The 25,987-nt window shown below is 30.2% G+C and overlaps 3 protein-coding genes across 4 annotated transcripts; 2 read left to right on the forward strand and 1 right to left on the reverse strand.

Moving 5' to 3' along the window:
* Positions 1 to 2,432: 2,432 nt before the first annotated feature.
* Positions 2,433 to 4,708, reverse strand: LOC114177426 (probable mediator of RNA polymerase II transcription subunit 26c). 2 transcript variants are annotated; one of them, XM_028062759.1, is made up of 9 exons: positions 4,275 to 4,706; positions 4,122 to 4,190; positions 3,959 to 4,041; positions 3,752 to 3,822; positions 3,574 to 3,623; positions 3,443 to 3,476; positions 3,262 to 3,359; positions 2,959 to 3,043; positions 2,433 to 2,836 (listed from the first exon to the last, which is right to left on the reverse strand). In XM_028062759.1, exons 1-9 carry the CDS (start codon positions 4,593 to 4,595, stop codon positions 2,727 to 2,729), a joined length of 921 nt encoding a protein of 306 aa, XP_027918560.1. In that variant the 5' UTR covers positions 4,596 to 4,706; the 3' UTR covers positions 2,433 to 2,726. The 2 variants fall into 2 exon arrangements, with proteins under 2 accessions (XP_027918560.1, XP_027918561.1); XM_028062760.1 differs by having other exon boundaries at positions 2,705 to 2,836; positions 2,969 to 3,043; positions 4,275 to 4,708.
* Positions 4,709 to 13,998: 9,290 nt separating this feature from the next.
* Positions 13,999 to 17,319, forward strand: LOC114179917 (probable mannitol dehydrogenase). Its single transcript, XM_028066421.1, has 5 exons — positions 13,999 to 14,211; positions 14,318 to 14,431; positions 15,462 to 15,975; positions 16,539 to 16,692; positions 16,951 to 17,319. The coding sequence occupies exons 1-5, from the start codon at positions 14,105 to 14,107 to the stop codon at positions 17,151 to 17,153; spliced, it is 1,092 nt and encodes a 363-aa protein (XP_027922222.1). The 5' UTR covers positions 13,999 to 14,104; the 3' UTR covers positions 17,154 to 17,319.
* Positions 17,320 to 19,898: 2,579 nt separating this feature from the next.
* On the forward strand, positions 19,899 to 23,654 carry LOC114176154 (WD repeat domain-containing protein 83). Its single transcript, XM_028061094.1, has 8 exons — positions 19,899 to 20,206; positions 20,389 to 20,491; positions 21,132 to 21,239; positions 21,326 to 21,435; positions 21,591 to 21,698; positions 21,776 to 21,821; positions 22,040 to 22,171; positions 22,892 to 23,654. Exons 1-8 carry the CDS (start codon positions 19,998 to 20,000, stop codon positions 22,973 to 22,975), a joined length of 900 nt encoding a protein of 299 aa, XP_027916895.1. The 5' UTR covers positions 19,899 to 19,997; the 3' UTR covers positions 22,976 to 23,654.
* The last annotated feature ends 2,333 nt before the right edge of the window (positions 23,655 to 25,987 follow it).

The raw sequence follows: 25,987 nt of genomic DNA on the forward strand, positions 1-25,987 counted from the left end.
AATGATTTAATAACTAATATATCTATAAAATTTTGACGTTGTTTTATTAAATTTGATTTAGTAAAATGTTGAAATTAATATATAGTTGCATGTTTATACTTTATATATAGGAATATATTATATTTAGAATCGAAATTATTTTAGATTGTCATTGTAAATATAAATAAAAAGAATATACGTGTACGAATATTTGTTTTATTTTACTGTATATTAAAAGTTTATATGAACGTTTTTACATTTAAAATTCATTTTCATCTAAAAGACTTCAACGGAAACACTATCCTAGTAATACTATTAAAGAAATAATATTTGAATAAATGTTAATATGTATAAACAGACTTGATTATTTGTGAATTATGTATATTTTATGTGGTCTGTGAGAAAATGAGTGTAGGAAACCAAAAAGGCACACGTGTTGAATATGCAAATTACACGTGTAACATGGAAAGTGGGCTGTGGATAATTTTATCTTAATGTAAAATCTTTTTGAACACACAGTCACCATTATTTGTTTTTGAACAAAAAAAAAATAGAGATGGTACCCATTGTGGTCCAAAAGACCAAAACTTAATCTTTCCGACCAAATAAAAAAAAAACCTATTTTGATAGCCTCTATTGTTCTTTGCATCCATTTAATAACAATGAATGATAAGAAAATATTAAATTAAACAATTTAATCAATATATATATATATATATATATATATAATTGGTGAATAAAAACAATTGTGAAATGGAAATAAAAGTTTCCAGTGGTGTGTGAAGGTATCATAAAAGTTGTTGATATCCAAAAGTACAAATTTGATTGAATTATTTTGAAAAAGGATTTTGATGTTTTCTAGTTGTATTTCTTGTAAGATGTTTCTTTTCAGTAAGATGCAGAAATCTCTTCCAACCATTTCATATTGAGACTTTTCTTAATTATCTCTTTTCTTATATTCTTATTGTTTGTTATTTTTTTTTCTTTTCCTAATCACATATAATATTTATCTCTTTATTATAGGTCATGTAAGCATTCATATGCAACTTGGTAGCCTTTTTTTATGATGTTATCATTATGAATTCTATGTTGAACCAATATTTTATTTTTGTATTTATAGATAATAAAAACCATATTTTTAAACTTATTATTCAAACTCGAAAGTGAAAGGACGACTAAAAATTATACGAAATTAAAATTAATTGGCTATTTAAATATTTAAAAAATGTATTGATTTTATTTTTTCTTAATCAAAATTTTAACATGCGTTTAGTTGTTAATTGTAGTTTTTAATATCTTTCTGAAAATCCATGAACTTATTTTAAATCTTATAACTTCATAAATTAATTACATTAAAAAAAATTGTAAACCATAATTGTTACTTAATGGTGTTAGTTTCTATACTAACGAAATGATATAATTGTTACTGATTTATAAAAATGTGAACCTAATTGAAATTAATAAAAATATGATAACCAAATTGAGATTTTGGTACAAAAATAATGACCAATATAGTATTTTAACCTTTAAAAAATATGCAAGACTATTTTACATCGTTTTTTCTTAAATCCCAACTCAATATTTCATTTCTCTTTTAATTTACACTGTAAACTATACTTTATTTCCTTGAAATTATATTTTCTAACTCATTTTTTAATTGTGTTCTTTTAAATTTTAGATTAAAATATAAAAAAATACCATCACAAAGTTAAAATTGTAATTAATGAGTCTAAAAAATATTTTTATTTCAACACATATTAAGAAAAAATATCTAAAAAATAAGTTTAAAACAGTACAATTTTGAAAGAATACAATTGGACTTGAATGTATCTATCAAAATTATCTTACAAAATCATGCAACCTTATTTAAATGTATCTATCAATGAACATAAATGTCATCTTCATAGATTTTCTCTTAATCAACATGTTATGCATGTACAGCATAACTGTCTTTCCCAGTTCCACAGACCAGGAGTCATAAGAATATTTGAAGTCTAATTTTCACTATATAAAAAAATTTAATTATTCAAAATTTTCCCTTTTCCCTTTTACTCTATATCATGAAAAACAACCACTAGATTTACATATTCAAATTAAATCTAATTAAAACTATATAACCCATTAAATCCAATAGTCAACCATTAATGTTGTAAATTATAGCTACGATAATGTTGGTAGAAAATGTAACTCTTGAATTCGGCTGGCTAGAATTGTTGGACGCTGAATTAAGATAGGAAAAATAAAAAACACCGAAGCAAACAGTTACATACCGTTTCAAGCTCCAACACAAGAGCCTAATGGTTTAAATCTCAAAAAAGTAAAAAATAAAAAAATCAGAAGCTAAAAGCATCAGGTGCTCCTCACCGGACCAGCATTACATATAATAATTGTTTGGGACAACAAATATTATAAGATTATGAATATTTTTTTCCAGTGTTAATGTTAAACAAGTAAAAAAAAAACAATGTTTATATGAAAAATATTTTATGCACGTCAAAGTATTTATCAACACTCCTTTCTTATAGGATATATATACGCCTAGTGATAGAGGATAAGAAATAGATTTATTAGATATACATAATATAATAAGACAAATAGAAATAAAAAATATATATATTTAATAGATGTATATTAAATGAAGATATAGCTGATCAATGATTATTATCTTTTTGTGCTGGGATCAATTTTCGGACAATGCCACATCACTCACCCACAAAAAGCCTTTTCACACGCAACTGGGCACGTAGTCACCAGTGTCTTCCCTGACTGGTGCCACCTTTGCTTTTTCCGAAGTAGGCATTCTTGGGTTTTGGCAACTCATGGAGATCCATCACCTGGATCGTTCTATTCTTTTTGGCTAGACACACAGACATGATGGTAGTAAGTATATAACTTTTTAGTGGGCTTTGAAACTAACTGGCGGAAGAAACAATACGTAGATAATACGAAAATGAAAATTAAATGAAGTAAAGTTTTCACCATTTGCAACCTCTTTGTAGTTCTCTTGGAGTCGCTTTCTCGCTGAAGCAAGTTTATCCAACTCAACATTGCTCTCTTTTTGTCTCTGCAATCATTCAACAAGTCAGGACTACTCACTATGATCTTGTACAGGCACTGCATAATGGAGCTTTTATTATTATAGTCTGGTTTTAAACTTGTTGCGTCATTTTGGAGCAACAACCTCCAACATTTAGTAGCCACATTTAGGATCAGATCAGATACTCCAGAAAGGTTATAAATTCATATCTATACGTTTTGAGGTGCAAGAGTAGGAGTAGTAACTGATGCCGATGGTTTTAGGGGAGATTCTTTGTGAGGAATTGCTTTTGGTTTTCGTTGTTGTGGTTCAATGTTGTTGTGCTCTGACCCAAAACTCTCATCTGTGTGAGTAAAAAACGTATTACTATATCAAACATATCCAAACGAGATACAAATGAAGCTCGAAATCTAATACTGTACTCACTGTGTGGATTTGGCGAGTCTGCAAAATCGGGAATCTATGGAAGGAATAGAATGTTAGAAAGACAATTGTAAAAACAGAAAAACCTTTTTTTTCATGGAAAAACACTGAATGGTCAAAAGGATTTCTATAACCTGACGATGTCCATTTTGTGGCATTTTATCTTGTGGCGAGTCCTCGTCAGCTGACATGCCAATAAGATGTATAAATAAACGAATTTCGACATTTTCAGCTTAATAAAAGACACAGTCCTTCATTACACATTTTCATTTCAAAAACTAATGAATTTTCCCAAATAAAGACTAGTTTTACCCATGACAGTAGTACTCGCTTCTCCTGGCGTCTTCAACTTCACCCATTCATCTATAATCTCCTTCCATTTCCTGCACAAACGCATAAAGTAACAAAACAAATGTTCAGCAAAATTCATCCATTAAAATGTTGCAGTGCACACAAATATCAAATAACACTTGTAGTTCACATTTTAAAAAACAAATATAAAGTAGATAGATTCAAAACCTGACGAGTAACTTCACCAATTTCTTAACGTCATTAGACGAATGCTTCCGCAACCGATTCACATGCCTCCCAATGTCAGTCTCCTACAGAATGAACTTTACATGAAATTAAACTATAAAAGAACAAAAACAATTAACAAACTGAATGTGATAAAATGAGTTACTTGTAAGGCTCGGAATGTAATATCCATGTCTGCTAGATTCTGCAACAGCTCCAACAACGAATCTTTGGACTACGAAAGAAATAAAGATTCTCAATCAGAGACACGATTAAGCTAAGAAAAAACTGGTAAATCGAGAAATGAAAGTACAAAGACCTGGTGAGGATCTTCAAGTTGCTCTTTAATCTCTAGAATCTTCTTTTGTTCATCGTCCAACAAGACTTCGCAAGTATCCTTTTCCTCCTCCGCGGAGGGATTGCTCTGCATCTCGATTTCTCTAACGTCGTCGATGTCACAGTTTGGACACCGCGATGATGACAACAAACTCGTCGCGTAGAGGCGCTCCACGATTCCGTCTCTTCGACGCTTCAATTCATCACTGTGGTCAGCAGATGCCACTGCGATGGCGACATCCATCAACATCCAAATGTCGATGCCCGCGCTCTCCAATATGGATCGAAAATCCTTAGGATCCATCTTCCAATCAAAAACCAAAATCAACCTCACCAATTCCTCTTATGTAATTACACAGATCCACCACAGAAACAGACAAAACTAATGCATCTATTCTCTCTCGTTTATTAACAGGGGAAACTCAACAAAACAAAGAAAATTAAATTAAAGTATATTCCACAACAAATCTTTTTTTATTTTAAGAAAAATTAATTATTATTTTGATGCGTGCTTGTTTGTAACGAGGGACTAAATTTAAAAAATGAGATAATATTAATTTTTTATAATCCGTTGAAGAATTTATATTTTATTACAAGAGTTCCTCGTATTTAGTATTTGATAATGTGTTAAATCCTCAAATATGAGATGGTTAAAGATATTATGGAATGAAGATTTCATTCCCGTAAATTTAATAGTTTTATTTTCAGAAATCATAATCACTTCGAATTTCGTAAAATAAAAATATAATTATATTTAATTTTATTAAATACATTTTTTTTTGTTTTATTATTGATAGTCAATCGTTATGACAAGTTTTTCATTAATGTATTGTTCTTTGAATAGGGTGGGATGATGAAAAGGAAAGCAATTTTTCATAAAAATAAAAAGTGGAAAAAAATATAGAAGACCTGATTGATGTGAATAGAAAAGAAGAGGAATTAAATGTTTAATTTAGTTTGTGTTTGTTTCAAATATTGTTATTAAGGATGGAAAGGCACAAATTATTCTTGTTTGTTTTTATAATCTGTACTTCTTTAAAAAGACGAGAAAGGAGGAATTCACTCAAATGGTCCCCTCCTATATATGTATGTGTATGCATGGGATGACAGAGATTATTCCTTTGATTTGATGGTGTATGCATGGTGGAATAAGAGGTCACTATGGTGTGGTGAAGAGATGGAAAACGAAAGGATACGGGGGAGAGATGTCATTGTGATGTAAAAATTAATAATAATAATAATAATAATAAAACAAATTTATATTTATATGTAAAGGACTATTTCTTAAATTTAATTTTTTAATGTTGCGTTTGGATGTAATGACAGAAAAAAAAGAATAAAAAAATATCAAAATTTTTCAAAAAGCGATACATAAAATTGCAAAAATCAAGAAAAATCACACCTTCAACTTACTGTAGTTATATTCTAAGAAATGCAGGTAAAGTTGCCAATCTTATAATAACATATATTTAAAAACTCTCATAATTAATTAAAAAGATAAAATTAATTAAAATATAGTATTGAGTGAAGAATTAAAAATGTAGCAGTAGGGTATAAAAAGATCTTTAAGGCACAATAGAGATATTTTTAATGTAAAATATGTGTCTAGATGTTGCTCGAGTGTATTATAATATTATATGAGTAGTTGAATTTTCGTATTCATTTTTGATGTATTTAATTCTGATTCTATATATTTTTACCTTTTGAGTATTTATCTATGTTTTCATTCAATGGTTATTAGTTTGATTTATGTTTAACGATGAATTGACAAATCATCTATTTAAGTGGTTCGGATTGAGTTGAAAAAATGGTCTTAAACCGGAGTCCAATCAAATCACCAAATATGTACTAGATGCTTCATTGGATACTAGAGGATGTGCTGGATGAAAGAGTCTTGCACATTAAAGTAAGGATTCATTCAACTAGGATTGAAGGAATCGCACTAGGTTTAGTCCTTAGATTCTAGGATGCAAGAATGAGTCTAATTCTACATAGAAAGAGTACTCCCAGAACATTGAATGATTTACATATTAAGTAGTAAACAAGATGGTAGTGATGTAGTAGAAGACAATGAAATCAAATCAAATCATAGTTCCTAATCCACTCAATCTATGTAGTTACTACTATCTATATTTACATGTATTCTTTATTAAAATAAATCCAAAAATCTAAAAACTAAGCTATCAATACACTTGCTAAATCGATGTGGATATGATAACCTTCATTCGGCTATTCTACAATTGACTTGGTGCACTTGCCAATAAGTCACACAGTTGGATAACTCTTTTAAAACTTGATTGTGTGATGTTGGGCTTTTAGGGCTTAAGCCCAAAGAACTAAAAGATGTTGTGGCTTTTATGGCTCAAGCCTAATGAACAAAAAGTTGTTTAGGCTTGTGTGGTTCAAGCTCAAATGTGCTAAAAATGTTTTGGCTTTTGCAGCTCAAGCCCAATGGATTAAAATTCTCAACTAAATTTTATCTCATCACTCCCACATGTGATCGTTCCAAAAGAAAGACAAACAATACAAGACTGAAACACATAAGAAAGGTAAGTTGATGTGCAAAAATAGTTCTTCATATGATAGAAATAAAATTTACATCACATACTTAATCAATCATACAAATCATTGGTAAAGACAGACATACCTCATATAATGACTCAAACAAGACTCAATGATATGGTTTTATGCATTAATATTAGATCATGGCAAGTTGTGCACTTGTAGTAGGCCTCTACTGCTCTGTAAAGTCATTGTCAATGGATTTCACCCTACCACACAAGGTTTATCTGTTAAACGCCTTTGGCCAAGGTAAAGCCCTTAGATTAGGACCTTGTGCTCCTCTCATCACATGCACTGATAGAAATAAAATTGACTTCATATACTTAATCAATCCTACAAAACGTTGGTAAAGACAAACATACCACATATATAGTGACTCAAACAAGACTCAATTATCTGGATACATGCATTGATATTAGATCCTAGCAAGTTGTGCACTTGTAGTAGCTTCTACTATTCTGTAGAGCCATTGCCAATGAGTTTCACCCTACCACAATTTGTTCGTTAAACGCCTTGGACCAAGGTAAAACCCCTATACTAGGACCTCCTGCTCCTCTCACCACATACTTCATCCTTCTCTACTTGAAAATTTGATGAGCGTCAAGATAACTCTCAACTCAATCCATATACTAATGCATACACTATTATAAATCAATACTAATCCTCCTTGAATTAGCATCAACAAATCTCAACTCATCCTCATATATCCAATCCCATTCAATCTCATATACCAATAATTTCCCAAGCAACAATTCAAATTTGCCATAACACACAAAAATTGAGCATAAAAATTTACTACTAGATTCTAGTGCATTCGCTCAACGTATAGTGATTGAAGCTGCACTCACTCAGCAATTAGAATAGCTCACTCAGCAAATAAATTACTAGAACTCACAAAGGTAAAAAATAATTAAACATTTTATTAGAGTAATTATGGTCACCCTTTTAAATGGTGTTAATTCTAATTTAATAGAATTAACCGCATAGAATGAATTTAACATATAATTAGACTTTATTAAACAAAAACATATAAAAGTTCAAAATATAGGACCAAAATAATAATTAAATAAAAGCATTAAATCGTTATGAACAAAAATACTATTAACCAAAGCCAATTCAAAGGTAAAGCAGGTGAAACATTCATTTTAGACCTCCAAAAAATAAAGACCTCATTTTTTTGTTAGTACTAATATTTCAATATTAAATTAATTATAAAATTGTGTTTAAAAAAATGCTTCAATTTTTTTTATACTAATATATCTCTATTAATTAATTATAAATTTATATTTGAGAATAAAATTTAATTAAATGATTATTAATGTATGCTAATCATTCTCTTATAATTATTTTTTATTATATTTTGTAACTTTATCTACATGCGACTTCAATTTTTATTATATATTTTTTTTCTTTTATCTATAGGTGATTTCAATTTTGATTTTATTTTCTTCTTTTATTTTTATGTGACCTCAAGTTTTATTATATTTTCTTCCTTTATTTCTCACAGACTTCAATTATGATTTTATTTTTTTCTTTTATCTCTCTATGGCTTCTTATACATTGATTCCACTTATTGTCTCTCCTTGTTTTCTTCTATTTTAGAGTTATTCTTTTGAGGGTTTGACATATTTCATTCTTTGAATCTCATGGTATCCATGTGTACCAATATTTTTATTCTCATTCGTGGTTGTTGTGTTTTTCTTTCTATTTGTGTTAATGTTGTTTTTTATCCTATCTAATGAATTTGTATTAAGATTAGAAATGTATTTATTTTGTCTGGTTTTGTTAGAGATTATGGTTTATGGATTTAACTGAGAAGAACAATATTTTTTTAATTTTTCATTAATAATTAATCTCAAAATAAACTCTGCATGTTTATGAAAAAGTTGAGACTTAGCAAAAGAGAGTTGAGACTTAAAGATACTCCAAGTTTATGATTGAGTTTATTTTATTGACAACCAGAATCAAATTTTATTATTTTAACTCATTTTTTATATTCTTATTATTTTTAGCACTATTTTGTATATTATAAACTTTTATTTCATATAAAATATATAGATATCTAAAGAATTTGAATGAGCCTATTAAAAGATTCCAGAAAAAAAAAAGTTTAGACTTTAATTACACCACAAAAAAGTGCTACGAATAAATTTGTATAAATAAATAAAAAATGAATTAATAAATATAAGCAAGTGGTCCTTGAATAAACAAGCTAATGACAATATAAATACAGGTAAAAACAACAATAAAAGATGAAAAATAGTGAAAATAAGTTAGATTTTCAAACTAATGATAATGATTAAAAATATATAAAAACATAAATAAATTATCTATTAAAATTAATTAATTTTAACAATTTAATAAATAATTTTATATAAAAAATAACAATTTAATAATAGTTCTACATGAAAATAAATTTTAAATAAAAAACTTTATTCCTAAATTTCTTTTTTAAGTCACTCAAATCCTTTAGCCGAATTTGTATTAATCGTTAACTATTTTCGCAAAACATTGTTAGGTTGATGGAATTAATGTCACACCTGAACTACACCTGAACTTGTCTGCCAAACAGTGGCGGAAGGAATGGGACGGGATAATATCGATTGAAAGTAATTTTTTGACTATTAAATTTTAACAATTTTTTGTTATAATTTTAAACGTTATTTTTTTAGTAATTTTTTTTTTTCATTTTTAATATTTAAAAATTACTTAAAAAATAATACATCATCTTGTAAAAACTAATTATCAAATTAAAATATCGTTACTCAATATCGAGAGGTGATCGGTGAAGGCTATTATTGTTCAAGCCGACACTTATAGTTTCAACTACATTTGCATCTTTCTTTTCAAATTCTGTTGGATATTTCAATGCATTCAATGTTTATGGGTCACAATTTATTGAACTCTTTATGATTCTGGATAGTTCGTTGACATCTATCATTTCTCACCATTCATTTATATCATTTAATATCTCTGTATTTATTCCATGCTAAACTTATTTGGTTTAGGTAATTTGTGATGATTTATAGAAAAATATTTTTAATGAAAAAAAAAATGGAATGAGAAGATAGCCGTGAGGTTCATTTGATAGATTATTATTTTAACTTTATATTCAACATTTCATTTTTTAAATAATTTTTTTTGATGGTCTTTTTAATTTTTTTGTAATTATTGTTGATGATTAATAAATAATATTTAAACCATTTTTACAATGCTCATACTCATGTAATTAAATAAAATATATTTAAACCAAAGAAGTTTTCCTTTTGTCCGTTTAAGTGAAAATAAAACTGAGAACATGATGGTTTTTTGCTTTATTGTTGTTTGATAATTCATTATTAGAGCAAAAATTAACCTAAGACCAATTTTAATTTTTCTCATGTAACTATTATCTCGTTTAATCAAAACTAGAGTCGAAAATAACTCAACTCTCACTCTTTATTTCACTTTACTAACAATAATTTTGCTTGACAAAAAATTCATATGATACACTTGTGCAATAAAGACAAAAATAATTCCGAACATTTACTATTTTCATTGTAACATATACATTTTAGATAATCAAAATGATTAAATACGTACAAAATGTTCAACAAAACATTAATCATATTAGATTCTCAAGTCAATATTATTTTACTTTTGAAAAAATTAACTTGTGAAATTCGTGTTCAAAATTCTCTTTGAAGACGTTAACGTAATACATAATTTTTACTACGCCAAAATTGTCAATAAACAACGCTTTTTTTTATAATAGATAGCACTTTTCAGGCGCTATCTATTGGAGCGATATCTATTAATAGAGAACGTTTGTAAAAAAGCACTATCTAATGACACCTTATAAACAACAACACTTTTTATAGAAAGTGCTATCTATAAATGCTTTTATAGACAACACTTATGTTTTCAAATGCGATTTATGTATTCTTCAATAAATAGTATTTTTTCAAACAAGCGTTATCTTCAATAAATAAATATTTCTATCATACCACTATTCCAACAATGATTAAACTACTTCTATAGTGGTAAAAATTTAAGGCCATGTATAACTTAAAACTCTTAATTACACCCTTTTCAACTCAAATCAACGTCCAACAAGATAAAATCAATTTATTTCTCACAAGATAAAATCAATTAATATGCTTTACTTTCGAAACGAATTCAAATGGAGAACTCTTATTCAATATGCAACAAACTAAACATTTTTAAACAATGGGACCTAAAAGTTTTGAAATTAACATTGCATAAAGTTTGATAAGAATTATCTTATTTACGTTTACATCTTTAAGAATTAACATTGCATTCTATTTACATTACATCAACATTTTAAATTCCTAACCAAATCAACATATACAACCGGTCAAAATTAGGGATGATAACGGGTCGGGTCGGATACGGATAGTGCCTACCCGCAACCCGACCCGCAAAAAAAAAATCCGCCCGTTACCCACCTGTTTACCCGCCGGGTATCCGCTTAAAAAATATCCGCGAATATTTTTAAATTCCGTGGGTACTCGTGGATACCCGATACCCGTAAATATTTAAAAAATATGTATTTTATAATTTTTTTAATATAAAATTATAAAAATAAAATATAAATTAAAATAAATTATAATTATAATTATAATTAAATTTGACATAATAAAATATACTATTACTTCTAATTTTAATTAAATTTAACTTAATAAAATATAAATTAAATTTTAATTTTAATTTTTTGCAAATAACGGGTACCTGTGGGTACGGATAATATGATACTCGTACCCGACCCGTTTATAAGTGGGTATTAAAATACCCACTACCCGCGGGTAATAAATATCCGCGAGTAGTAACTATCCGTCACGAATTTTATTTGCGGATATCTACGGACACATGTATTTTTGCCATCCTTAGTCAAAACCATGAATCCACTATTTCTTTGGTCAATTCTCACTATTCCATACTACCATCAATTTAATCTATTTATTTATCATCAACTTAAATTATCATAATCGATCAAAATATAAATAAAAAGACTTATCAACTTTTTGATTTATAACAATTTAAAACAAATTATATTATATACTTATATATTAAGACACATCCGTGCGAATAAACTCAACACAAAAGATTGATAATAACGAGTGAAGATTCTTTATTGTTTTTTTTTATGTTGTCTTCTGCTGAACATTAAAAATACTTTATGTTTTAAATATCTTTTTAATATGTTTTAAAATGTAAAATGTCAAAATTAATGATAATCAGTATATTATGAAGATATAGTAGAGACACAAAACACAAATATCAGCAAAGAATCCAAATTCTGATAACAATACTTAATTATAAATGAAAAAAAAAATCAAGACAAAACACAATTAACTCTCCTACTATAATCACTAATTTATCACGAGGCAACATAATTTTGTAACTGAAAGTGATAATCAAATTATCTTAAAGTGAAAAAATGCAATGGTGCATTGTCAAAACTAAATTAAACCATACTCCACATTTATCATAAAAGAATAGTCAATGGTTTCCTTATTTGGAAAATATAGTCTATTAATTGAATCGTAATTTCACACGTCTTGTCTTTAATTCAATAGGACAAACTTACTTATAAAAGCTTTGATCATTAAACTAAAAATATTGCTACAATGCTATATTAGCCTACATTCGTTTTTATTAAATTTGATACACAAGATCTAATTATAGCATGAATGAACAGTTAAATAACAACTTATACTAAATTAAAAAAAAATTGCATATATATATATATATATATATATATATATATATATATATATATATATATATATATATATATATATTTATTGGACACACAAGATCTCAAGTCTCTTTCTCTAATTCCCAACTTTGGTGTCTTTACCGTTTTGAAAACCATCTTATGTGCCTCTTTTTATAATGTGTTATGTGCTCTTTTTATAATGTTTCATTTGAAATTATTATTATTATTATTGTTTATTTATTTATTAATGACTTAATCTAATTTTGGTATAAAAGAATCTCTTTTATCTTTCATTTTCGTCCTTTATAATATTATAATTGTTCAATTTTTATGTTTTAAATATAAAAAAATGATTTTTGACTACTAAATTTTGATAATTTTTTTTTTTAACTTTAGGTATAATATTTTAAGTGATTTTCCATTTTATCATTTTTAATATTCTAGAATCATTTATAAAAATGTCACCTCATTTTACAAAATTATCAAAATATCATTAAATATTTACCGTTTCATAATATCGAACAGGACGAATGAGAATGGACAAAACCGTTTGCTAGTAGGGATTAAGGTGATTTACACATATAAATTTAAGGAGAAAAAAAATTTAATCCTTGTATAAATGAAGAGATAAAAAGAAGAATGATGGCTATGTACATAGACTTTTACCTAGATGTTCATTCCTTTTGTTTTAAATTTTAATAATAATAGTATTAATTGTGAAATTAAAAGTATCGAAAAAATTAATATTAATTATTATTATTATTAAACTTTTTGGACTATAAATAATAATAATTACACTAATACTTACTTTTATTATAATAATTACAATTAATTTTATATTAATTATAATTATAAAATAAATATTAATTTAATAATTTTATTCATTAAAATATTATTTTTTTATCTATTACATCGTCACAAATATTAGCAAATTTTATTTTTAAATTTTTCCACTCACGTTTTCATCTCTTAAAACAAACGAATTAATATTGTTTTTGTGAAGTATTTTTAAAGATGATGATTTTTTACCCTAGTGTAAAAGAATTGTCTAAACAATAAATACATATTATTTTTAAAAATATTAGGTTAAAAAATAAAATTAAAACAATTTTTTAAACTTTAATTCGTATCATTTTTTGCATCTTTGAACTAATTAGAAATTTTGATAAATTTTAAAAAAAATATTAGTATAAAAGTTAAAATTAATCCTCTTTAAGTATTTGTACGTCAACTTGCCCATAAAAAAACTTGTTAACACTAGAAAAAACGTTGAAGTTATTATTTTGATCAGATTATTAATTGCTATTACAAAAATATAATAAAATAATTCGATAATAATATATCACGATAAATTGAATAGTAGATTTTCTTTTTTCAAGAATGAATTTGTTTTCCTGTATATATATATATACAGAGACTGTGTTACTGCACTGTGTCATATCACTGCGAAGAGGGTCCAAGAATAAAGAAGTAAAGAAGAGGGTCGAGAAGAGCTTGATTGAGAAGAGAAGAAAACAAAAAAAGAACAAATGGCAGAATCTGCAAAATCTCCACAAACTGAACTTCCTCACAAAGCTTTTGGTTGGGCTGCTACAGACACTTCTGGGACCCTTTCGCCATTTCATTTTTCCAGAAGGTTTTTTTTTTTTTTTTCACTTTTTGTTTAACGTTTTTCTCCATTTCTCAGGGAGATCAATGCTGGTTCAGATCAATCCCATCCTCATTTGACCTTATTATTGCAGGGAAAACGGCGTTGACGACGTCACCGTCCAGATTCTGTTTTGTGGGGTTTGCCATTCTGATCTTCACACTGTCAAAAACGACTGGGGTTTCACCACTTACCCTGTCGTTCCAGGGTACCCTTCTTTCATCTGCAATCGTTTCCCTTTTTAATTAAATAATCCCCTTTCCTCAGTGTAATTATTTATCCCCAAACATAGATTTGATTGATTATCGTAATATAAACTATATAATATGTCATCTCTCATAATTGAGTTTGAATGCGATGGGACACTTAAAAGAAAAACCACGCTTTTGTCCATTCTTCAATCGAGCACAGTTGGGGCTTCCAATTTCGATCTCAATTGTTGTTGGTTGACTTAATAATAGGAAAAACTGAACCTTTAGTAAAATAAGCGCCTAATCCAAAACGCGCGTTTTGCTTTATGGACTGTATATTATATTCATCTCATTTTACATCTGGCATGTGTTACATAATTTTGGTGTGATCAGTGTACAGAGTAACTTGACCATGTGAGGAAACTATGCCAGCAGCAATGGTTAGAATTATTTTATATTATACTTGAATCTAGAAGTTCTCCCAATTATAGAGCTATTATGCTTAAATCCTAACATAACATGAATGATTGCTAAAATTTAAGGGTGTGTTTGATTTCTATTTCTAATTACAAAATCTTTAACGTTTTTGAAATGGGATTAAGATTAAATAAGGTTTTTGAACAGCCTGTGATATTGAAAGAAGGTTATGTAAGATGGAGAGTGAAGAAGATGAAATATATCTTCTAATTGTTTATTTGGTTATGACGTTTGTAAATAATTTTAAAAACAAATTTATTTTGAATGAGAAATTGGTTGCTGAGCTCTGTGAAATTGCTTTAGAAAACAGTTTTTAAAATCAGAATGTGAGAAGAGAATCAAACTGACCCTACTGCAGTTTTTGGTTTTAATGATGTAATGTTCTTTTGTCATATATATCTAAGTAAATTAATTGTCTTTATTCCTTTCTAGGTTTTTCTTTCTGAGTTGGATGTAGTATTTAAGGCTTGCACGTGTTTGTGCAATTGCCAACCTTGCAGATAGCGATAGGTAAAATCAGAACGTCTGAGATCACCTTCCATTGACTTTTTAGTATTTTTTTATTTTCAGGCATGAAATTGTTGGTGTTGTGACAAAAGTTGGAAGTAATGTGAAATATTTTAAAGCTGGTGATAAAGTGGGAGTTGGTGTGATAGTGGAGTCTTGCAAGGAATGTGAATGCTGCCAACAGGATTTAGAGAATTACTGTCCCCGCCCTGTCTTTACCTATAACTCTCCTTATTATGATGGGACACGAACCCAAGGTGGTTATTCTAACATTGTGGTCGTTAACCAGCGTTATGTTCTCCGATTTCCTGAAAACTTACCCCTTGATGCTGGTGCTCCACTGCTGTGTGCGGGGATAACTGTGTATAGCCCTATGATATATTATGGGATGACAGAGCCTGGCAAACATTTGGGAGTGGCAGGGCTAGGTGGGTTAGGCCATGTTGCAATCAAAATTGGTAAGGCGTTTGGGCTGAAAGTTACTGTCATTAGTGGATCTCCGCACAAGGAAGCTGAGGCAGTTGACAAACTTGGGGCTGATTCTTTCGTTGTTTCCTCAGACCCTGCAAAAATGAAGGTAACTGAGATACAGGACTGAAAAAGCATTCAAAGGAAGACTTTTCATCTGGGTTCTGGTTATGATGGATTTACTGGATCTTCATAATCATAATACAGTTCCGTAGTAATTTAGCAATATTCTTATGCTACTGTTGGGCGTCTCGGGTAGCTACTAATTTATGCTTAATTCTTTGATATATTTTTCTCATTTGTAATGATAGTTTTTTTGTTTTGTTTAAAAATTAGGTTATAATAATTGCCATATTCAAAAGCTATTATCAAATAGAAAGGTGAAAAAAGTGTGGAATTGAGTGATTTGAGACTATCATTACCCTATGGATAGAAAATATAGTATGTGAGTCCAACAAATATTCTGAGTGACATTGCAGCTATTGTCAATATTAACCATGAAGTGTGTCTCAACAACAAGTGAACTAGATATCCACTATTCAAGCACTTTAGAGTATATAAACGAACCTTTTAGTCTGCTGCTCCATGATAATATTCATTAGTAGAACAATGGATTGACTGGTCATGCAATTTCTCATGATGTGTTTGTTAACTTGCCGGGACTCTAAGCAGGCTGCTATTGGAACCATGGACTATATCATAGACACAATTTCTGCTGTTCATTCCCTGACACCACTGCTTGGTCTGCTGAAGCTGAATGGGAAGCTAGTTACTGTAGGGTTGCCTAACAAGCCTCTTGAAGTGCCTATCTTCCAATTAGCTTTAGGTGAGCCATCAATAGTCTCCAAACTGGTATTATGTAGTTTCTGTATGTTATTTGCAAGTAATTGCCCCAGGAGAAAAGAACCTGATTTGGGCACAAGTTATAAAGCTTTCTCAAGAAGCTGAATGGACGAGGGAGTTTTCTATTTCACTGTAGATTCAACATTTTCCAAAATTTGAGCAGGGTCACCTTCGTAGTAAAGAATAGTACATGGATTTGACTAATGCAAGAAATGTTTTGTTACGTAACATGTGCATGTAGGAAGGAAGCTTGTAGGGGGGAGCAACTTTGGAGGGATCAAGGAAACACAGGAAATGCTTGATTTCTGCGGAAAGCACAACATAACTGCAGATATTGAGCTGATTAAGATGGACCAAATCAACACTGCCATGGAAAGGCTTGGCAAAGGTGATGTGAAATATCGCTTTGTGATTGATGTGGCCAACTCTTTCTCAAGTTTGTAGAAGAACATGTGCAAGTGTGTCACCCTAAATGTGTGGCACTGAAGATTTGTTTCGGTATCTTAAGAATAATTAACATTGGCTTTGGTATCTTAAGAAAAGTTAAGATTGGCCTTGTACCAGAACATCCTCTCTTCAATAAAATTACTTTGTTTGGGTTTCCAATTTATATTATGTTCCTTTGTTATCTTCATCAATGGCAGACTAAGAGTTTCACTTTTGTGAAAAATAAAGAATCAAAATTGGCCATTCGATGTATAATAATTTCATAATATTAGCCTCACAGTTTCGTGACCAATATTTTCCTTTTTACAAAATTAGTAACAATATACAAAGTGATTCAATATCTGGTGTACATATTTTATCTTGTATCTTTAAATTTAAAAGTATAGAACTAAATTATTCAAATACTAAAATTAGCTGCATTTATTTTTCAAAAACACAATACAAATTATTTACATATTTCATCAGCATAATAGTTACAAGCTACATACCATTCTTTAACAATGCAAATTTACTAATATTTAATCTTTTAGTTGGAATAAAATATTTCAATTGTCGGAAACTCTTCAAATATATTTAAGTATTATGTCATTGCAAATAATTTAAATATTTCAATATAAATAATTTTTTAGTTAATCCTTATTGATGTTTTTTTGACAAAGTTCATTAATATTTAGGATGAGATAGTTTTTTTATGCCCTTAGATGAGCATTTTTTTTTTCATGATCAATATTAGCTGAAAAATTCTCTCAATTGGAATTAAAATAGAAAAAAAAAAAATCTAAGCTAGTGTTGACTGAAAAATTTTCCGGTCAACTAATAACATCTTGACATTAGTTGAGGAAACTCTTAGAATGAGAAATAATATTAGTTTACTAAAACAACATCAACAAATAATCATACGTTTGAATAAAAAATAATTATTCTAAATATATTCTAGTTATTTAATAACTGTTTTATTATAATAAATTTTTCTTTTCTTCTTAATTTTATGGTTTTTATTTTTGTTTTGCTTGCATGAATTAAGATTGTTTTCGAATTTAGGTCTCTAATGATAATGATGTATTTGGTTCTTGAATTCTAGGTTAGATATGTATGAATGACTATAGTGTGATATTAGATTGAAATTATATTGATGTCATTTGGTGATGTTAGAGTTTTTTTTTTTTTTTCAAACAAAATATATATATATATATATATATATATATATATATATATATATATATATATATATATATATAAACCCTCTCGATTGATACACGAGTATATAAATCATGCGTAAAATGACTTATATAATTCTTGTACATTTTCTAAATCACTTAATATTCTAAAAATTGAGTGTGGTGTCATTGAAAGAGTTGACTATTCGAAGTGAATTGATTTGAGACAATCATATGCAGGAATGTCACTGAAGAAATATTTATCTTTACTATGAATTTTTTTAACATGGAATGGAATTGATAGATAGAAAGAAATGAGTATGGATTTAGATATATTTTTTACATTTAGTTAAAATATGTGTGTTTGAGAGAGTTATATTTTGCCGATATTTAGATGCCTATTCAAGGTACACTAAGCGGATAAAATTTTCTTCCTTGCACACTTCTACTGTTACTTCACTTTTCTCTCATTTTCTTTCCCCTTTCTTTCTTACATAATGAAACATCCACCATTATATAAACTACCCAGTAAAGCAACGAGAATTTTTTTTAATAAAAACCATGATAAACATAACAAAAATCATAGAAGAAGACGTTGTTTATGTATCCCAATAATAACCATGGAATATAAGCTGACATAACTATTAAGTGTGAAATTGGAGGAAGAAGGTGAATTTATTGATAGATACAGAAAAGGGTTGCAGTGAAGATTGACATAGTTATTTAATAGATTGGTTGCGAAGGTGACAAAGCTGGAGTTGGAGCAACATCTTCACAGTACGCAAGCATATCAAGAGCTTGCTGGTAAGTGTAGCCCAACGAAGTGAGCATCGAGGGCCAGCAATTGTGGGTTATGACAGTAATGGCACAGCAACAGTTAGGTCCAATATCAGCTTCACCATTGATGAAGAAATGCATGATCTCATTGGAACATGATTTTAGCTCAACAAGGTTGCTCCAGCACTTCACCATGTTCTTGTCCCTCGTTGCTGTTCCATGTGCACAAAAGCATGCAAGGACCATCAACAAGAGCATTCCATATTTCAGAGCCATTTTACCTAAGCCTTCCGTCACTTTCACTTCCCTTCTTCTCAAACTATTTTCTTTATTTATAGAACCTAAGTCACTCCAATGGTTAATTCAAGAAAACAAAGGGTCTTTCTACGATTGTAACTGCACTGCACCCTGAATGCAGTGGAATATGGAAAGAAAACAAACTACATTTTCTGTCTTCGTTTTAAACAGTCCCATAAATTCACTTTTATTGGCTGTTACAAATTCTAAAAAAACAAATAAAGTATTATTAATTTACATTTTTTTTCATGAAAAAAAAAAAGACCTTCTGAATGGTAGTCCAGAATAAAATATCAATTTCCGAAAATCTTATTTAAAAATTTTCAAAAAACTTGTTTTAAAAGATTTTCAGAACATATATTCCAGAAGGCAGTTTCATAAAATTGTTATTTTGAACATTTGAGCGGGTGCGTGAAGAAATTGTAGGGGTAACAGGAGGTGAAAGCCTATATTGGGCCTAGTCCGTTTAAAAGCTGGCCCAGTTGTAACCTTCTCTAACCAGAGACGGGCTTTCAGATTGGGCAGAGGTTCAGAGAACAGTGAGAGTAAAGTAACGCAGGGTGGTGGTGGTGAAGAAGGGGTTTCACTCCCGAGAAGTGAAGAAGAAGAGATGAGCGTTGAAGATCTTCCGCGGAAAGAGGTTAACGTGCTGAAAGGTCACGAGGGTGCCGTGTTGGCCGCGAGGTTCAACGGTGACGGCAATTATTGTCTGAGTTGCGGCAAAGACCGTACCATACGCCTCTGGAATCCTCACCGTGGAATCCATATCAAGACCTATAAATCCCACGGCCGTGAAGTCCGCGATGTCCACGTCACACCGTACCCTCTCTCTCTCTCTCTATCTCAATTGCATTTCTTCAGTTATCATATCTGTATATTCAGAATGTCATTTGATTTCTCACTGAATTTGTAGGGTTTCGTAATTTGAACTTTGAATTGCATGAAATGTGACTGCATTCAACGCCAGTTCACAATACATTATTTGCATGTTGTTACTGTAGGGACAATTCCAAGTTATGTTCCTGTGGTGGAGATCGACAAATATTTTATTGGGATGTTGCAACTGGTCGTGTTATTAGGAAATTTCGTGGCCATGATGGTGAGGTATGTATCATTCCGTTCCTTCTGTAATGACATGTTTATTTTTCCATTTGTTTTTTCAGTTTCAGTTGTTTTCTCTTTGAATAGGAGCCAAGGAGGGTGGTATTCATGAACCAATTTATCTTTAGTTCGTTGTATCTTTTTCCTTTGCTATTACTTGTCTGAATGTTGCCTCTGTCTTTTACTCTAGCACATAACACTAGGTTCTGATGGATAAGTTTCTTCATATGTATTATTGGAGAGTGAAATAAACCTTTAGCATAAGTTAGAATTAGTTATCCATAATTTTATTTTTAGAAGCTTTGTTTTGTTAGGTTCTCCACAAGTTGTTCAACTTTGAGTTACTTTCGACTTTCGGGAGTGATTTATTTCAATTTTCCTTTTTTTTTTCTTCTGTTCAGTGTCCATGCAAAAGTTTATCTACACATGGTATAAATGTATGCACCGGTTCAGACCTATGCCAACACTTGAACAAAATAACCACTGTAATTAATGTTTATTTCTCGTAAAACTCCATCCATTTTTAATTTTCATAGTCATAAAATTTAATATGAAAATAAAAAAATTAAGATCACTGAGAGTTAAAATAGTCTGGATATATGTTGACTCAACCTTATTTTTTGATTCATATTTTCATCTGCAGGTAAATGGCGTCAAATTCAATGAGTATTCATCTGTTGTGGTCTCAGCAGGCTATGATCAGTTGTTGCGTGCTTGGGACTGCAGATCTCACAGCACCGAGCCGATTCAGGTGGATTTCGTCGACTTATTAATTTATATGCATTTTGCTCTATTTCTTTCTACTGGCTTATTTATAGAGTTGCCATTGATATGCAGATTATTGACACATTTGCAGATAGTGTCATGTCTATTTGTTTAACAAAAACTGAAATTATTGGGGGAAGTGTTGATGGAACTGTTCGGACATTTGACATTCGAATTGGCAGGTTTCTTGCAGCATAACTTCTAGACCATTATTTATTCTTTTATTTAAATAAAGTATATGGGATACGCAATACACTGCTGTTGGACACTTTTGTTGCTGCCGTAAATTTTATTTGCACTACGAAATTCTACTGATGTTCTCTTTTCTACTCACCAGAGAAATTTCCGATAACTTGGGGCAACCCGTCAACTGTGTATCAATGTCAAATGATGGTAATTGCATTCTAGCAGGTTGTTTAGACTCTACTTTGCGTCTTTTGGACAGGTATGTTTGTGACATTTTGGGAAAAGTCACTATTGGTCTCTATTCTTGCAAGCTTCATAGTATTTTTTTTGTGACAGGTCCACTGGTGAATTGTTACAAGAATATAAAGGACACACTAATAAGGTTAGTCTGCAGATGCCTAAATCTGATTTTATCATTTCCTATTAATGTTGTGCATGGCATGTTTTAACAATACAGGTTGATACCAGGTCCACATATCTGCATTTTTTTGTTGTTGTTATTAATTGGTTGCTGTAATTGTTCACTCTCAAAGTGTATTTCTAATGGTTTTACCGTTCATTTCTTCGAAATTTTTATAATTTCTATTGACCTACTCTCAGTCGTACAAATTGGATTGCTGCCTTACCAATACCGATGCTCATGTAACTGGTGGGTCTGAGGATGGCTACATTTATTTCTGGGATCTCGTAGATGCATCTGTAGTTTCAAGATTCAGGGCCCATACCTCAGTGGTAATTTCTTCTCACTAGTTTACTATTTCTGGAAGAAAACTGTGAAAGTATGATACTAAAAGAACATTCTAGACCCTTCATTCCTAATTTGAAAGGATTCATGATTATGGATGCTTCAAATTTTCAATTTCTCCTTAAGCCTCAACGAAGGAAAACTGTTGGCTTGAGACCCTTTTAAAGAAATGTTGTTTAATAAATGAGTTTTCGTGTAAACCATATATGACTTATCACGCTACTTAAGTATGATTTAATTGATTCCTCACTTCTTTTTCTTTGGCGAAAGCCCGTATGTATGATAAATTTTATAATAAACACTTGATAGTAGTTCAAATAGTATAGTAAATTTGTTCTTAAACAAAGTTTCTCTATCTCAGAACTTCTCTAGCAGTTTTTCTTAATAATACATAGGTTTGCCGCTGATAATATTTACAGGAACTTTATTATTGCTTTGAATAATGCTCCTTATGCTATATTTTATTATCATCGTCAGTTTCAAGTCTGATGATAATGCCATCATTGCCTTATGCTGTGGTATGAGATTCATTTTTGTTTCAAAAATATCTGCTTGTTACTGCTGGGGCAGATAGCATTTTTTGGGTTTCATAATATAATTGTCGTTTTACTTGTAGAGGTGTAAAGCCTTGTGTATAATTTTTTTTTTCCATTTAACTACTTATTTAAGGATGTGAGAATGATATATGCATATGTATTTCCTGTCAGGTAACGAGTGTTAGTTATCACCCAAAGGAAAACTGCATGGTAACTTCTTCAGTGGATGGCACCATTCGAGTATGGAAAACATAATAACTAAACGCAATCACGAAGCTTACCTGTTGTGTCCACGTGGTCCATACCAAGGCCAATTAGCACAATGAAGACTGCATGTACAATTTTAATTTATATATATATATATATATATATATATATATATATATATATATATATATATATATATATATATATATATATATATCAGCAGATGTGTCTTACATGTGCTTTTGATGTTGAAGATGGTAAAAGCAAGGTGAGTCTGTTGATTGCAGCTTCTCTGATACACGGTCATATCGCACAAAGTTTTTGACTTTTTTGCCTTGAAAGGGGACAGGGTATCCGTATAATTCACTTGTGTCCATAAAAGTAAAACGATTTGTATTATATCCGTTATGTTGTGAAAATGAGTTTGTATTCTATCCGTTATGGCCGGGGATGTTGATCTAGGGCTTTTAGTGGTGTAGTTAGTGAACAAGTGCCTGCGATGCTGTTACGTAGCAACAAATCTATTTTCTGAATCAAGCCAATCGGTGGCTTCTATTTTTCCAGTGATCTCACAAAGCTCATAAGGTGAAAGCGGATAGATGAGACTTGCACCCAGTTATTCTTATTTGTGGGCTTTTCGTTTGAATTAGGGAAAAAGACACTCGTCCAAGTTATTGATGTAGACGTTTTGGACTGCTTATTTCATTTACGATTATTTAACATTTTTCATATTTCTTAATAATGATTATAAAGACTCTGTTGGTTAAACTCAATGTTAAACCTTAGCTGTCTCTTACGGTTGTCATGTTTCTTCCAGTCAATAACATTGTTCGTAATATCAATGTTTTTGACAATATAAATGATACATGATTAGACTTTCGCAATCATTTTACTATACAATGGATCTAAGCACGAAAACATTATCATTATTTTTTCTTCTGGCTTAATAATTCATGTATAAATCAAGCGGCACGGTGGGTATTAGTCAACACGTGTGCTTTGTGTTCGTATTTGGAAGCAAAGCAATTCTGCGACTCGTGCCCCATGTTTGGATTCAAGTCTTACTACAGAAATGAAAAAAAAAAAAAAAAAAAAAGCTGAAGTCCCTAATGCAATTTTTCTTAGAATACTAGACCTTTGGACTTAAAAATCAGTAATCGCTAGGACTAAAACAGTTGCTCTTGCATCTGGCTGAACGTGATCCAAATTTTGTCCAGCCAAACAAGATATAAACTTGTACTGTTCTTGTTTTGATTAATTTTTTTAGTCTGGCTGTCACACTTTCCCTGCTAGAAGGATTCTCTTATTCATGTGGCCTGCAATTATAACATTAATGATAATAGTGGCAGTTATGGTCATTATCACGGTCATGATTGCATCTTGTAAATAAATATTTACCAAATTTTATATTGAATATAATAATATTTCAGAATGGAGATGTCAAAGGAACACGGTTTAGACATCAATTTGTCTAGGTAAAGTTTATCTTTCTCACGAACGTAAATAGTTAAGAAAAAGGAGTTAGTCGCAAATGTCGTTTTGGTACATTTGACAACTTTAACTAATTATGTTATGCTGCTGGTTTTATTCTGATGCCTGGAGCCACCGTACAGTTTCGATGCAGCTGGTGATAGAATTATGTAGTGCGTATAATTTCCGTATCTCGCAAAGATATTTCTGATGGGTATTCGATGCTTTAGAATCAAATGTAATATACTACTTATTTTTTAATACAAATTGAAATAACAACCAACAACAACAACACTGTGTTGTACGAGTATATCTACGCATAATTTTCTTAAGAAAACAATATCAAATACTTGAATTGGAGTGGCGAAACCAATAGTTGGAGATTTGTTATATGGTGAAAAATGACAAGCTCCTGATAAATTTTAGAAAAAAATGGCAATGACGTATGCGAAATGTTGAAAGGCATTGGAGGGTTGATTTGGATGCATGTTATATTGGTGGTGGTCAACAGAGATAAAATAGAGTTTGATAGACATGTTATACCAATAGATCTTGTGTATTTTAAATCGAGTATTTATATACTCTAAAAAGTAGGTGGTGTGTCCAATTTTACATTTCAACGAACCAGGTAGACTTGTATATGGAGTTGTCCAATTATAATAATGAAGAGCCTTTACTTGTTGTGGTGTAGAACCTTTGTATTTTTATTTAAAGCAACTCAACAAAAAAAAAGCAAAAGATATTTTATTTTTATAAAACAAAAGAGAGAGAAGAAGAAGTAGAAGAAGGTGGCACCGACACTTTTGTTTTGATAGGTAGCCAGCGTTCCAACCAATTATCTATATATTTATATATTTATATAGCTAAAATCCAATCCCTGGTCCATTCCATAATAACAATGAATCAATTTCCTTCATAAATAAATAAATAAAAAATACCCAGTTTTTTTGTGTGCCTTAACTCTTATTTCAGTAGTAGCTACCTCTAGCAGGGGCTGCAGTTAAAGGAAAGAAAGCATCGTACCATGGCATTGAAGCCAAAGTTCGTACCAAAAATGAAGTTAAAAAAAAAACATTTATGTAGAATGCTAAGTTACTACGGTGGTGGAGTGATTGATGAGATTGAAGATGTGAAATATGTTGGCCCCGACATAATGCCCCAGTTTTTGTGTAAAGCGTTATAGATTTGGTGTGGTAGTGTCTAAGGAACAGTGTTTAGGGCATCGTGTGGTTCACACTTCACTTTCCACCCAACACAACACAACACATTGCCAGCTGTAACCTCTTGTTCTTCATGGGCCCACATTAAATTATGATATTGGAACTTGCTAGGTTGTCTTGTCCCCACCTCCCTCACATGCTTTTTAACGTGCCTTCTTCTTATGTTACTGCAAAACTACACCGTCACTAAAACCCTAATCCCAATCTAATTCTAATTAATCACTTTTTTTCCATTCCGCACACATTCCTTGTTTTTCAGCTTATGTCAAATATGGTGGACTATAACTATTCATAATTGTGTTGTAGAAAAAATGGAATTGTTTCATAACTTTTTCCCTAACTTGCTTTAAGGATTCACCTATTTTAATAT

This window comes from Vigna unguiculata, chromosome 3 (genome assembly GCF_004118075.2).
Source record: "Vigna unguiculata cultivar IT97K-499-35 chromosome 3, ASM411807v1, whole genome shotgun sequence".
NCBI lineage: Eukaryota > Viridiplantae > Streptophyta > Magnoliopsida > Fabales > Fabaceae > Vigna > Vigna unguiculata.